Below are 16,584 nucleotides of genomic sequence, written 5' to 3'. Positions count from 1 at the left end.
CATTTATACGAAGCATCCCTCAAGCAAGATGCGTCTCTAATATGTCCTCGGCTGAGGTGTCCTCTCCACGCTGATAAGGACAGACTATCTCCGCGCTTGTCCAAAGAGCTGATACGTAGGTTTCCCAGGAGGGCGACCTGACTTCATTCTGGCGCGCTATGTTCTTCCCGGGTTGTGCGACTGCTGTTGCTGGCCTGCGTGCGCGCGCGCGCGCGCGTGCGTGTGTGTGTGTGTGTGTGTGTGTGTGTACACGGCTGTGAGCTTGTGAGCTTCCTCTCCTGGCACTGTGCAGGCAGCGCCGGCGACGTTCCTCTCCAAGCAGCCGACTGCAACGCGAGGCAACCGCAGCCTCCGCCCCCTCGGTCTGGTGATTGGCTGGTTTTGCTCATCATTTCCCTGCTAGCAAAAGGGAAGGGCCAGCGACGCCCCCGAGCCCAGCTGCAGAAGCGGCCGCCACCTCCAATGCACAAGGTGTCTCGTCTGAGAAGAAACCTGAGCCCCAGGGAGGCGGCGCGGAGCGGCCGGGGCAGGGCTGGCGCGAACCAGGAGGGAGAGCGCCGGGCAGCGCTCCTGGACCTGCGGGAGCTCGGCCGCGGAGGACCCTGGCGACCTGCCCCCGAGATCCCGGCTCCACACTCTCCTCGAATTTTACAGATTTCCCCCCGCGACTGTATCTCCCCAAAACGGAGCCTTTATACCAAGAGAAGGTGAGGGAGCTGGGGCAACCAGGACTTTCCCAGGCACCCAAGATGCGCTCCATTAGGAAGAGGTGGACGATCTGCACAATAAGTCTGCTCCTGATCTTTTATAAGACAAAAGAAATAGCAAGAACTGAGGAGCACCAGGAGACGCAACTCATCGGGTAAATGCAAAGCTTCATTTCAGGATAGAACACAAAAAGTAAAAAAAAAAAAAAAAAGGAAAAGGAAGAAAGAAAAAAAAGAAAAAAAAAAGTCAAGCCATAAATGAAATGTGAATACAGACGGTAGAGTGAGGGTTGGGAGAGTATGTGTGTTGATATGAGCTTTTGTGCGTTTAGCCTCATGAATGAAATAACAAAGGCTGTTGTTGAGGTGTGTGTGCTTCTCGTAGGCGTGTTCTCAGTGTGAGTTCAACTTGCCCTGTGTGGTGGTGGTGACAGTTGTGTTCGCGCCAGGGTTCGCACGCCCAAGGAGAAGTCACTGCAGAAGTGTCAACAAAGAACGTGTGCCCTTGTCATTTTCATGTCTGGGCAGAACTCAGGAGAGGTGTCTTTATTTCCCATGTGGTTGTCCTTCCTTCTCTCTCTGCCCATCACTCTAAGGAGATACTAGAGAGCTGGCTTCCTCAAAGACTGAAGTTAAAGCTCAGAAAGCAGGAAATGTGTCTCCACTGTTTCTTTACTCTTCTTTGGTGTTGGGTAGGTCTGTGTATTGTTTGAGTTAGAAACTCCAGTACAACCAATAATTCTTCCCTATTTGCTCTTCTGTGGGTAAAACGCATGGGCGTCACGGTTACAGTTTTAGCAACTGGGTACTGTAGATTCGCACAGACGGTGTTTCTGCTATTTCTTTAGTTTGTCTAAATGGGTTCAGAAGCTTCCCCCACTCCAGTAAGTTCTCTAAATATCACACTTCCTTCCTCCTTTCCCATGGCTTCTGTTTCTTTGAAGTTTACCCAGGAGGTGGCTGCAACTTTGTGTTGCTTACATATCTTGGAAGCGTTTTCTGAGGATGTGAACCTGGTTGTCAACTCTATTCAAAGTCCTGCTTCGGAAATCCTCCCTTATCCGGAGGCGTCCGCTCTCGGAAACTCCACGCTGGCAGAGATGCCAGCCTGATTCTTATGTTCCCTGACGTTTATTAAAACGAAGATAGAGTCTTTGCGTGTGTGTGTGTGCGCGTAAGGACGGCTAAAACGTGCACGCGCGCACATACACAAACTTCATGCACCCCATTTAATATTCTTGCTCCTCCCTAAGTAGTGAGTATTTAAGTGAGCAAGACGCAGGCTTATACTTACAGAAAGAATTTTCTGTTTGATAGTAAACTAAGAGAGCAGAAGTTCAGTCGAAAGGGACTAGAAGGGAAGGAAAAAGCTGATGGGCTGGATGGTTGTTGATGTCTCACAAATCTATAAAAGGTATATTCTGGGGAGGAAAAGCAAAGCCGAACTCTATGAGGTCGTTTACACATGGAGTGGGTGGGTTGAAAACGCCGCCTAGCTCAATTGTCAGGAAAGCAGGACTTTGGGCGGGGACGTGGGCATCTCAGGCCGACCTGCGCTTCCCAGGCAGACAAAGGGGTCTTGGGGAAGGTGATAAAGCGGCGCGCGGGGGAGAGGCGGCGGGGCGGAGGCTGGGGGTGGGGGGTGGGGGTCGAGGCTCTTTGTTCCCTCCCGGGCTGGTGGGCTCCAAACACACGCGTGGAGCCCAGACAAAGCCGCCCAGCCTCGCCAGGACTCGGAGGGTCCGGGCCCTCCGCTCGCTGACGAGCAGGACTGGGAAGACGCGTGAGGTGAGAAGGGGCGCCCCGGGCTGCCCTGGCGCCCTCTCCGGGGCCCCCTAAGCCGCCGCCGGAACGGGGGAGCGCACCCCGAGTCCCTCCGAGGGGAACGACCGACCTGGGACACTCCACATTTCCCGGGCAGCATTCCTCCTGGGCCCTTTAGTGGGCGCCGCCGGCCGGTGGGCACCGCGCAGGGCGCAGACGAGGGGCAGGGGGCGCAGGTCGGGGCGCGGCGTTGGGGCCGGCACGCCTGGCTTCGCCGGCCCCCTTCTTGGGGCGGAGCTGCGGTCGCTGCCCCGCGGCACCGAGAAAGCGTGAGGCGAGCGCGTGAGTTAATCAAACAGGAAGCGAGGTACGCACTGGCTCCCCCTCCTCCGCGAGAGCTGGCGGAGAGGGCGCCGGAATGCGTGGGGAGACCGGAGAGAGCCTTCAATGCAACAATCAGGTCCCCTCTCTAAATTTAAAAAAAAAAAAAAAAAAATCACTTTTACGGCTCAGTCGGCAGCTGGGCTTCTCCTCCTTAATTAAACCCCGCACTTACGGCGGTGCGGGGGCAGGGCTGAGAGGCGGCCGCCCGCGCCGCGTTTGCACGCGTGCCCTGCAGCGCCCGGGCCGCGGCCGGCGCCCGCTCCGCCCCGACGCCCTGGAGTGGGTGCTGCCGGGGGAAGGCGGGGGCAGCCAGTCCCGCTGAGCGCTCTCGCCCTTCTCCCTCAAGATGAATTTTCGGTGGAAAAGCTTGTGACACTAGCTCATCATTTCGTTTTGACTTCGAAACAGTGCTTCTAGTGGATGAGTTGACTCACCAAATGTACCTAATAATCTCTGTGACTCTATTTCTAACCCAAGCCACTTATAGGAGCTAGTTTTGAGAGGAGCAAACTGGAATGGAGATTTGGCCCCAGAACCCGGACTGATGCTCGAAAGTGAGGTTAACAGGCAGTCTCTAACCTTGGGGAGACACTGCGTGACCTGAGGGTGGGCAGTATGTTCAATTAAGGGCCTTCCTTAGTCGTTGTACCTTAGGGAACCCCTCTTCTCTACCAAAACATTAAAAAAAACCCATCACCCTAATATTTAATTTCCCTGCTACCTTTTGCAATAGGCAGGCCGTTTCCTTATTACACATACCTCTCTCTTAACTGGAGGTTCCATCTGGGGTCAGCGCAGCATTGTTCTTACCTATAGCATTGAACAGTCCATCCATGCAGAAGGAAAGAGAACACCAGCACAACTTTCTTGTCTACCATCCAAGTGCTCATATCTCCAGAGGAATACTAGAAGCACTGTTTTTATAAGAAAGTACTTGAGAATAGATCAAGTAATTATTGGAAATTTAACCTTTCATGCAAACATATTAATTGCTTGGTATGATGACTAGTTATTCAAGTTTAACTCCAAAGGCATGGGGCTATGAAGTGGTTTATTCTTAAATTTTTTTTAACGTTTTAAATTATTTATTTCTGAAGAGAGAGCGCGCGTGAACAGGGGAGGGTCAGAGAGAGAGGGAGATACAGACTTTGAAACAGGCTCCAGGCTCTGAGCTGGCTGTCAGCACAGAGCCCGATGCGGGGCTCAAATCAAGGAGCTGTGAGATCATGACCTGAGCCCAAGTCGGACGCTTAACCGACTGAGCCACCCAGGCGCACCTAAAGTGGTTTATTCTTGACTGACCTTTCTTTTTAATGGGAAAAATGGCACTTGCTTCACAATTGGCCGACGATTTCACTGCCTTTCCTTGATTTGGAGGTATAATTGGAAATGTGTTAACTTAAGGATCCTACAGATAAAAATATGTGGGTGTGCTCATTTAATAAGATGTATTTGAAAATGTGGCATAAATTTCAATATAATACAAATATTTGTTTTGCTTGTGACTTTTTAAAATTGCCACATACTGTGCTCCTGGCTGACCACAAATGAGACTAACTTAATTTTCTTATCATCTAGAGATTTCCTTTTGGACTGTGTACTTTAGATTGTCTCACTAAATGATCTCCCATCCATAGTAATTCTGAAACATGATAACATTGACAGTGCAGTTAAGCATTCATAGAATATTTCCATTGTCAGCAAAGTTGGTTCCAGTTGGTTCTAGGGCACAATACACTCATAAATTAGGAAACCCAGAATCTACACTTTACCTGTTTTATTTGGAATTCTACAAAAACCTTAAGCAGTAGGGTAAGGTAGTACATCTCATCTTTATTTTTAGTTGTTTGACCCGTAGGGAATGAAAACACAAAATTGCCTGCTCTTTGTATTCAGGCTTGATTTTGTGCAAGTTTGTTTCTCTTGAATGAATTTTATAATTTTATATTAAGGAGGAAATTAATATTTCCTCAGGGAGCACATTTACTCCAAAGCCAAGTTATGAGGACTTTTCAGTAGGGTAGAATGAAGGGCTTTTGGGACCTAATCTCAAGAAACAAAAAATTAATCACATTTGTCATATACTGCAGTTAATAGAATAAATTGTAGTGATGCCTGGCAACTCATATTTTGAAGAGAAAAATATTTGTAAAAACTGGTAACATAATTAATGATCAGTTTTTGTTACTACTGTCACATAGATGATCATGTAAGTAGGCTTTTCTTAGCTCAGTATAAGCAAAAATACTTTATACTGTCTGTTGCTTTATGCTGCATTACTTCCTTGATGTGTTCTGTGATTTTCTCTTTAGAAGTATACATTGAATCTTCCTGTCCATGGCCCTATGCAAGAGATATTTTCAGTGAGCTGTTTAATAATCATGTTTGATCTGGAATGAAAAGCTAGTAGGGGGTGGCCACATCCTTCATGCCCTGCATTGAAGGAAAAGCCTTTTTTTAAGACAGAATACTACCAAGGTCACAAGTGAAACATCCTTTGGGACCCATTTAACTTTGTACAAAGAAATTTGCTCCCCAGCCTCAGATTGCACTAAGCCTAGCCTTCGTACACAGAAATTCCATCAACTTGAAGAAGTGGTACTAGTTGTAGCTATTTTCATTTAAAGTTCTTTCCAGGAATAAAGCTCAATTTTTGCTTATCACCAGTTCAATGAAAACTATTCAAAGAATACAGTAATGTGGTTGTATTTCATTAGTAAAACAGGTTTAAACTTTTAAATTAGTTTTTTAAAAATCCTACCTGTTCTGAAAAGCTTCTGTACAACTAAGTACATCACATCAATTATTTTGCCATGCAAAATGCACCTTTAGCTACATGTCAATGAAACAATCAGTCTTCCACAGATATTTTAAAATGTCAACCCATATATATTTTTTACTTCTTCTATGAAGGCTTATTGGTGGCAAAAATATTTGTTATAATTATAGCTATCTCTGGTTAGAAAAATATCATATTAAGAAGCCAGTTAATGAGGTGAAGGAAAAAATACCTACCCTTAGAAATGGTGAGAGTTCGTGCCCATATTCTTGAAAGTATACTTCCTAAAGTTTGTGCCCATATTCTTGAAGGTATATTTCCTAAAGTGTGAAGGTTAACTTCTGTATATATCCATTTTCTTATTCATATATAGTTATTATCATTAAACATGTAACATAAAAATTGACTCCTGGGCCATTGAGTAGTAAATTGCACCCTATGTTTCCTAGTATCTTTTTTAAAAAAAATTTTTAAGTATATTTATTTATTTTGAGAGAGACAGAGAGTAGTGGGGCAGAGAAAGAGAATCCCAAGAAGGCTCCACACCATAAACACAGAGCCCAGCGTGGGGCTTGATCCCATGAACTGGCAGATCGTGACCTGAGCTGAAACCAGGAGTCAGACGCTTACCCGGCTAAGCCAACCAGACGCCCGTTTCCTAGTATCTTAGATGACCTCTATAAAATGATGATTCTTAGCCATGAATAAGCATGTAAGTGCATCATTTTCATCAGCAGGATAATTTAAAATATTGATTTTTATAGAGTTCTAAATTTCACAGGGAGTAGTTGCATGTGATGCTTTGAGTTACTTCAGATTGGAACTACATGTTTAAAAAAGAATGCAAACCAAAATACCAAACTATAAGCCTCTAATTACACAATTCATCTAACAGCTGTTACACAGGCAATGTTTCCATTGATAGTAGGAGAGGATTGCCTACATAATAAATGCAGATTTAGACTTTTTGACTGAGTAAATAGTCGTCTAACTTCTTAACTATATTTTTGAGATTTAAAAAAAAGTAAAAGGTAACATGGAAAGAAATGAATGCAGATATTGAAAGGGCTATATGATAAACAGGTAGCATTTGGTTTCTCTGAGTCTCAGTTCACAGCTCTGAAGTACCAAGAAAATAATCTTCTGAACAATAAAGTGATTCCACTTTAACTGTCTTAATGACACAAATACTATCACAGATATCTGTCACTATTATCACTACCACCAGCACCCACCATGCCACATTATGTACTTGCCTGACAATATTGACTGAAAGGGGTAGCACAGTTGATTTTTTTTTGTGTCTAATGTAATAGAAAATACTAGTGAAAATGGCTACCGAATAAGTTTTCTTTCTCCTTATTATAATCCCTGTCTTCCTACCACCAACAATTATCAGAAAAGTGTCTCATTGTTGAGATGATTTGAGACTCAATGTAATTTTAGAAATTAGCACTTCAATAATGCTTTATAAATTACTTTCACATACAGACTCCCACTGAATTCTCACAAAGTCATTGCATATTAGATAACATTATTGCAATTTTCAAGATAAAGCAAGGCCACTGCAGCCTAGAAAGAGAATATTGTCCAAGGACATATAGGTTAGCAAGTGAAAGAATCACCAACATGCCCAGATCACTTTATATTCCAAGGTCTTCTTGCTCAAAAAAAAAAAAAAAAAAAAAAAAAGTCTCTTTCCAGTCTATATGCCTCTGTAAAAATAAAATTACAATCTTGAGAGTCACAATTATACAGATGCAGGAGAATTGGCCGAACTTCCTGTTTCTTTTGTCTAAACACAACAGGGAGGGAAGACAGGGTTTGAAGAGAACTTTTTTTTTCTTTAAATACCACAAAAGCCTTTATAGGCAAAATGTTTTTATTTCAAAAAGAATAAGTGTAAATGATTATCCTGATAAAGTCATATTCTCTTAATTCTTATAATACCATTCATCAATCTCATACTTCTAACATGTAGAAGTATCAACAAATTGTATCAACAATTTGTTACCAGTAATCTAAATCAAATTATGTATTATGCTCCTTAGATAAAATGTTTCTTACTTTCACCGAGCTGGTATTTTTGTTTTGTTTCAGAGATGGAGAACTGTGTTTGAGTCGATCACTTGTCAATAGCTCTGATAAAATCATTCGAAAGGCTGGCTCTTCAATCTTCCAGCACTCTGTAGAAGGTTGGAAAATCAATTCCTCTTTGGTGCTGGAAATAAGGTAAGTTTCTTAAATAAGCCATAATAAATTTCACATCTATTCTTGAACACATTGGGCTTGGCAAACTTATATTGAATGCTTGATTTATAGTTTAAGTATGAATACTTTAATAAGAGAGTGAACCAGCTCTACTTAATGTTGATCAATGAAGGATATTAAGCCATAAATCTAAAGTCATTATGCAGTCAGAAATTTAAGGATGAATGTGTGAGTTTTGAATATACTATCTTTTTCTAATGGAATAAAATATTCAACAGAATATTAATATTTAATAGACTTTTCTTTTTTTATTCTATTACTCAGGGTGGACATATATTTTGAGAGTTATCTTTAACTTTCTTATAAGTTTTTGTACCTATCTTGTGTTTTTTGCACACTGGATAAAAGGAGAGCCTATTCCATTCCTGTTTTGCTGTTACAAATAAATTTGATTGACCCTGTGAATAAATATTTCTATGTGAGCTCCTATAATAAAAGTCTCAATGATTATATCCTAAATTGGTAAAAGTCACAAAGTATGTTTTCTAGAGTACTGGTTTATTCTTTATAAGATTTTGGCATTTTACCTGAAACAATCTCTTGAAATCAATCTCAATGCCTGGATATATCTATTATATCTTGTTTTTTTTCTAGTATAATCTTACAACTAATAAGAAGTTTAGGGCCAGACCTTTCTAGGCATGGAGGAAGCAAGCAGATCGTGTTTCTCTACAACTACATGGCTATATTAGTTGGTATGTTTAAATCAGAGCATTTCAGTAAATCAAACTTTTTAAAGTTTCAAAGAAATATCCTTTACCTGATAAAATCATTGCATTTTCATATTGGCAAAATGTTAATTATTCAATGATTGGATATTCCTGCACAGATTTTGTAAAAATAGGCTAGTGGTTAAGAGGATAAGCCATTGATCTCTTTGTTGGGTTTCTATCTACTCGCTTTTTGGATCATACCAACATATAATGTAGATTATGAACAACTTGAAAGAGTCTACTGCACTCATCTTTAGAGTATACATAGCAATTCATAAAATGAACTCTAGCGAAGATACTACCTGTTGAAATATACTTGAAAGATTGTCTGGAATTTTTTTTTAAAGATGGATGCCAGGGAAATGCAGGAATCATTAGACTACTTTGTTTGAAGCTTTGGAAGTGTCTGGAAAGGGAAACAGGAATCAAACCATGGTAATATCAAATGGTGCATGTGTGGTTGCTTTTAGTTCAGGGGAAGTTTTATACATTGTGGACAGAGTACAAGACTTAGGAGATGAGTAGAATCTGACAACAGTTTATAAGTTGGTGTCTTCTGGGTAGAATATGGTCAGCAAGCAAGATTATTTCAACTGTATAAATAAAAACCCTTAAAATCAATATTAAAATTAGGAGATTCCTTATAAAAGTATAGATTTTCATATACTCTTGAGAAAAGAAAAAAAAAATGAGAACTCTGGTCCTGTATTTCTCCTGAGAACTAGTTATCTATCTGCTGCCAATTGTAGCCATGATCTCTCCAGTTTAACAATTTTACACCCAAGGTTCCCTTCTTTCTTGATACATATCTAGCACCTTCCTCACTATCTCACACCCCTATACAGATATTTAAATTAAAAATCTAAAATAGATCATTGTATGAGGAAAATGCTACAGAATGTGGGACTACATGGGGTCATAAATAGAGGTGTGTTTTAGTCCAGAATAGAATAAGGATTCATATTTCTTGGAGGTAGAAAGAAATATGAGTGATTTAAAAAGGAAATATTTAATCTATAAGGTGTCTCAAAAGGAACTCTCAAACTGAAAGATTGGGCAAGAAGGGGGCCAAATGAGTGAGGCTATACAGATCAGGTAAAGAAAAGTAATGTCAGAGAGTAAAGTAAATAAGAAATTGTAATAGTTTAATGTATTTAAGAATGCTAAATAACATGTTGGATAAGGTAAAGTCTAATAAGTAAATTCAATAAGGAATCAGCAGTTTAATTAATAAATATGGCCACATCTTTCTAGTATCTATACAAAAATGAATACTGTAGATACCGATGAGGATACAGATACAGTTTGCTATTTTTAAGATATTCAAACTAAAGGTATTAAATATAAATTGAGTCATGCAATTCACTTTTATAATTTTACAAATTAATGAAGATTGTGTTCATATCTTTGAAGGTGACTAATCTGTTTTCAGTTATAACAGATAATATATATGAAATGTTAGTATTCTTTTCATATGATTCTCCTTAACAAAGAAGTAAACAATAAAACATTGAGCAAATATTGAATAATAATAAAATCGTCACTTCCATACAAGGAAATAACTTATACAACCATTATTGTACAACATGCAAACAGTTCATAAAAATTATAATTGCCTATAGTAGTAGTAACTAGTGAGTATTAATCAATTTGACACTTGTAATAAAAAATTCAGAATATGAAAATGTCTGATTCTTAGCTTAGTTTTTGTTTTCCTTAAGTCGTACAGAAAACTAACCATAAGCTATTTTGGATTATTAAATTTCTTTATTTCTTCCCCACATCTATAACATTTATGAAGAACCCTATTACTTGGTGTCTGTGAGTGGGTATGGACATATTTTACAAGTGCTTTTAAAATTCTACTTTGAAGTTTTGATTAGGATATTACAACTAATCATTTTTGATCTTACATGATTAAACCATGCTTACAAATCTTTCTCATTCTAAAAATCTCATTACATTTATAATGCTCTTGTGACATTCCTAATAAATTATTTATCTATTTGCATTAACATATGAAGCAGTCACTAAAGATAAATTGTTTTTCCCTACATTAGTAGACATGATTTTTTCCCTTATTACAAATTTTTCCAGCCATATATATACTCTGCTACTTTCATAAGCACATCAAGAATTGATTGATATATGTTCATCAAACAATTGGTTTGGTTAAGTCCTTGGTTAAGAACTTGATTTCATCGGTAGTAGTTTGTTCTTTATTACTGTAAGCTAAGAAATCATCATTTAAGATACATCAGATGTTTCTGAGTAAATCAATAAAATTGGTACTGAGAGATTATTTGATCGTATCCTACGCTGGTGACTTCAGCTTTTTTTCCATCTTTGGGTTATTTCTTTTTTTTCCCCTCACTTATCGTAGGTTGAATAGAAACCTAAAGAATTACAATACCAAATGTGTCTATATTAGAGAGGTACAAGGTCAGCTACTCATCAAGAAATATTAAAAACATCATAATTAGTCCAACAGAATATTTTCCACTCTTAGTATCATCACACATCAAGGTTTTTAAAAAGATCATGCTTGTAGGTTAACTTAAACATAATGGCAAATTTATATATGCTTACCTATCAAAAAGAATTTGCTGTTACATGCATTCATTTACTTTAGAACAAAGTCCACATAAAATTCTTCTACTTGCTTTATTCAAAAAGTAAGAGGAGCACATCTTGGGTCACACAGTTTGTTAGTTACGGAGCCAAGCCTCAAAGCTAGTTCTAACTAGTACCAGATCTCTTATGAAACAAATTTTTGGAGGACCCTATTTTAATACTATAATGTTGCCTTTTTGGAATACACATAGTGGAGGGTTCTTTTGCTCCAAAATAATAAAATATATTATTCATCCAATATTACTAAATACTGGGCCAAATAATCAAATGGCCAGCTGAGATGTAAATTAAACTAAAACATGCTTTTCTTCCAGCATTTTGAGACAATTTTGCCTTGCTGTGGAGGATTTTTCTTTGGTGCTAGAATATCTTTATCAATTGGGACCCTAAGCTCAGAAGTCCTAATAAGCTAGTTATGTTCTTTCAGTGCTTTGAAGAACATTGCCTTGTGAAAATAATCTTTGAGACAAAAATTTGTGTGTTCTCTCTCTACATTTTTGTAGGCATAATGAAACACTTGGCATTTCTTGAAACCTTTTAAATTTTTTTAATAATTCACATTAGTAACAATTGATTCAGTGATTTTTGTCTAAAGTCAAAAGTTTACAAAAACTGATTCCCAATATAACCTAATTTGCTTCGCAACTTGTGATGTGTTCCAGCTGTAAGATTTGTCTTAACCAGACTCGGATGGAGTCAACCATGTCATTTAGAGTAACTTTTAGTTGCCACAGCACGTATGCTTGTTGTTGACAAGAAACCTACGGAGAAGAAAGAGTGGCACCTGGTGATAGGTTAGCTATATTTAACATTTCACAAGTGAAAACAATGTTTAGTAAATTAATTCTCTGCAACTCTGCAGCTGCTATTTCAAGTGACGTGTGCTGTTGAAAGGGAAGTTCTAGTTGAAAATTCAGTTGAAAAGTTTCTGTATAGAATCTATTCCTGTCAGTTTAACAGTCTCCACCAGGCTTTCAGTTTAAACCAGCATTGCCTAACGAAAAATAATCTTTATGACTAAGATTTTTAGTCTCACTGAAAGTGAAACATATTTTCAGATTCCTTCAGTTATCTTTATCATCGAAACAGTTACTGAATTTAGGTTTTTGCTTCAAAAGTTACATTATGGCCACAAAATGACAGTTGAAGAACTGTAAGGAATCTTCTGTTGTTACTCTTTTCAGTCACTCACAGAAAACAGGACTCCTTGCTTTAAGTATCTGGTAATAACTTGATCACATATTAGGAAAAAGTATTAGGAATACTTTGTCTCATTTTGAAATCATTTTGTTGAATCTGCTGTTTTCATGCATGTCGATTATCTGGGCAAAAGCATGTATGTTCTTGGTGATAAAGTGTTTTTTCGGTTCAGCAGAAGAGTTTTTCATGCTTCCAATGACATTTAACTAATTATACTTAGGTATTAGTTTTTTCTTCATACATTGACACTCTGAATAACAACTAGACTTAGCAAATCCACAGAACTTTTTATAGTTCATTACATCTATAATCTAAAAAAATGCCTATAGCTTGCTAGGAAGAAAAAAAACATAACCCGTCCTTACTGTTTGCAAAAAAAGTTATTAAGCATTGAAGTCACAATATTATTCACTCATGTAATTATTTTCAGTCTTTCATGCATCCTATACCAAGAGTCTGAGCTCAGATAAAGTTCCATACATAGATATAAGCCCTAAAATAGAAATGAAAAGTTTAGTTCAATATAAGAAAAAGAACATACTGAAGACATTCAAGGTTTCCTTTCCTCCTTTTTTCAGTTTAAGAAAGCAAATAGGGATGCCTGGGTGGCTCAGTCATTCACCTCCAACTCCTGATTTTGGGTCAGTTCAAGATCTCACGATTAGACCCCACAGTGGGCTCCATGCTGTTAACACTGAGCCTGCTTGGGATTCTCTCCACCCCTCCCTGTGCCTCACGTGCACATTCTCTCTCTTTCAAAATAAATAAGTAAATATGGGGCACCTGGGTAGCTTAGTCGGTTAAGCGTCGGACTTTGGCTCTGGTCAGATCTCCCAGTTCATGGGTTCCAGCCCCCAAATTGGGCCCTGTGCTGACAGCGCAAAGCCTGCTTCAGATCCTCTGTCTCCCTCTCCCTCTGTTTCTCGTTCCCTCCTTCTCCCTCTCTCTAAATAAATAAATAAATAAACAAACATTAAGAAAAAGAAAATAAGTAAACATTAAAAAATAAAATAAAGGCAAATACTATACTAACAGAACAAACAATCATTTAGCCTATAAAGCAGCATCAGAAGAATACATAGTATTATCTGCATTTAATAATTATGTCATGTATTTCAAGTGTTAGGACAATGTGGTATCTTTTGAAATTTCTATGAATTCTCATTATTCATTTTTTAATATCAGTTTTCTTTCCCTAAGAGTGAACAAATTAAAGATGTTCTATTATACTGAGGAATGTAAAAGAGCTATGTTTAAAGTATTTTTCTGCTAAGTCTCTGTAACACAGCAAGATGCTGTTAATTAGAAAGTCCCCATCAGTTGACAAGGATGTGAGTGGTAACTTTTTCTTGAGTAAAGGGATTTTGCCTTTTGGATTTCCAAGTTAAAGATCTTCTTTCAAATCTGTTTCTCTGGTCTATTCACTTCACACCTACAATATTTCACCACTTGTGAGTTACATCTTCAAATACCTACAACAACCCCTTTAAATTATGTTCAAAGGAAAATTATAATACCATCTAGTTTGGTGATTTGACCACATCCGTGCAGTTTTTATTTTAGAGCCAGCCTTGTCATTTTCACAGGAAATGAGAAATTTTTTTTTGAAATACAGGTGTCAGGCATTACTAAAAAATTTCCCAAAACAAATGAATATCAGTTAATAAGTATGTACAAAAGTTTCTATGAATTGCTGTTCTTGCTGCTAGTTAACTTTTGTGAAGAATTATATATTCTTAACATAATGAAAGACTTCTTAATTTTCTGCAATTTATATACCCTATAGTTGCTGATTTCACTACCAATTATCTTCATACATAATCTGTACTTTGTTGAAATGAACTGTTATGGTGCCTGATAGTATTTTTATTAATTATTAAATTTCATTTGTAATGGTGCCTGATAGTATTTTTATTAATTATTAAATTTCATTTGTAAGGCATTTATACAAGTTTTCCTGTACAAATTCCACTTATGAACCTGATATTCTGATTGGATAAAAAATTCAAATATATTTTCTTTTCTAGAGAATTAATGAATATATCCCTTCTGTATCAAACCGTCCAAAGTTTTCAGTCAACTCGTTTTCTGATAAGTCTACACATTAAACTGGCACCTATTTAAAGCAGACCAAAATAAAACAAAACATAAGATGTGAGTTAGTTATTTTTCTTCTCTCCTTGCTATTCATGCTTCTGGCTTATAAGTGTGATACAGAGAATTGCCCTTTTGGTAGAGTAATGGGAAGAGGTTACGTTGTGATAAGTGATAAAACTTATGAATGTAATAGGGCTTAAGCCATAACAGCACTAAAGAAAAACATATCTGTCATATCTTAAATGTTATAATAATGGCATTGTTTTTAGCACTCTGAGAATGAATAAAAGCTTATAATAACAGCACTTCAGTAAATGATATCCAACTTCCAATCTTGGAGAGGGCTTTCTCAGATTGCTTCAGGCTGGTATATATTTGGTAGCTTGAAGATTAAGTTCTCACAGACTTCTGTAGGCAGGCTCATCATTTCCTTGGATATATAATTCCCTCAAAAACTTACTAGACTCCTGGGCCATTTCCTTGTAGCTAAATCCTGGTACAAATAATCACACCCAAAGATTTCTTCTGAACAGTTCAGCCTCTGACTCTCCTCTAATTATGCTGGTGTAATCATCATTTCCCTCAAATTTCCTCCCATGTCAGAATCTATAAATTTTGGTGGGAAGGCAATGACTCTTGATCCTAGGATGGCTCTGATTTATAGTTATATCTCTTGCTAACTGGGGTATTTGAAACATCTTGGAGGGCCCAATTACCAAACTCACACAGTTTACATACAGGTCATTACCAGAGATATTCCTTTCCATCTCAGCTTGCAACTTGGCTCACTTTGTCTCTTAGTGCCTTGTTAAAAGGAGCAACCAACATAAAACAGCATGCAAACACTTTTTAACCATTTTTTCCAAGAGCAATAGGCTTATTAGATATAAGATATAACTCCCAAGTTACCGCAGACAACAGTTTAATCAGTTGCTTTGCCATATCATGCAAAGGTCACCAGGTTTCAAGCCAGCTATATCTTTATTTTTTCATCATTTAACTTAGCATATACATATTTGTTTATATAGCACCTTTGAATCTGTTACCACTTTCTTTATTTAATATGGGATAGGTAGGCTAAGCTTCCATAAAAAATAAAAGAGAGAGAGAAACCTTAAAATACAGTGGATTAGATAAGTAGGTAGTTTATTTCTCTCTTGTATAGCTATGCACATGATCCACACATATCCCATGTAAGAAAACTAATTCACATGACCAAACCCAGCTGCACTTGGGTTTGTAAACTTGGAAATGTTCTAGCAGAGGATTCATATGCCCGAGAAAATCTTAGAGGATTCAAATACTAAAAGCAAGATGGCAAGGAATATCACTTAGGAACAATTAGCTATCTCTGCCATGCATAGTGAAGTATTCTACCTATCCATTTTTTCCTTTAATGTACCCATCTTCCTTCCTGGATTCTTGAGCTTTGAGAAAGCTTTCATAAAATATAGTTTCAACCCTTCTACAAATAATTATAATATACACATGATTTGGATTAATGTATATGTCTATTGGGAAGTTTAATCCTTTTGATAGAGTTAAGTAAGGCATAAGTCCAAACCATTATGTTATTTCTATTTACCTTAACTAGAGAACACTAAAGAAAACAAAATGATTATAGAAAATTAATTAAAGCAAGCAGAATCTCTAGTTATGAAAAGTCAAGTCATGGCATTTTCATTTTATTTAATAAACTAATTTTCTTTTTGTCCTTCTTTAAGTTTTTATTTAAATTCTAGTTAACATATAGTAAAATTGGTTTCAGGAGTAGAATTTAGTAATTCATCACTTACATGTAACATCCAACACTCATCCCAACAAGTGGCCTCCTTAATACCCATCACCCATTTAGCCAATTCCCTACCTACACTCATTTCAGCAACCCTCAATTTGTTCTCTCTGGTTAGGACTCTCTTATGGTTTGCCTCCCTCTCTCTCTCTCTTTTTTTTTTTTTGTTTCCACACCCCCCAGTTTTGTTTCTTAAATTCCACATATGAGTGAAATCATAGGATATTTGTCTTTCTCTGACTG

At 38.0% G+C, this 16,584-nt stretch overlaps 1 protein-coding gene across 1 annotated transcript in view; it reads left to right on the top strand.

The window, feature by feature from the left end:
• Positions 1-434: 434 nt before the first annotated feature.
• ST8SIA4 (ST8 alpha-N-acetyl-neuraminide alpha-2,8-sialyltransferase 4) overlaps positions 435-16,584 on the top strand; it is a 96,577-nt gene continuing 80,427 nt past the window's right edge. The window contains 4 exon segments of the mRNA XM_039221244.1: positions 435-582; positions 584-670; positions 672-862; positions 7,735-7,866. Of these exon segments, the coding sequence (XP_039077175.1) occupies positions 463-582; positions 584-670; positions 672-862; positions 7,735-7,866 (530 nt within the window). The 5' untranslated portion in view covers positions 435-462.

The sequence above is a fragment of the Hyaena hyaena genome, unplaced genomic scaffold, assembly GCF_003009895.1.
Source record: "Hyaena hyaena isolate Hyena2069 unplaced genomic scaffold, ASM300989v1 scaffold_973, whole genome shotgun sequence".
Lineage (NCBI taxonomy): Eukaryota > Metazoa > Chordata > Mammalia > Carnivora > Hyaenidae > Hyaena > Hyaena hyaena.
Note: the sequence above shows the minus strand (reverse complement) of the source record. Positions and strands in the feature narration are given on the sequence as shown.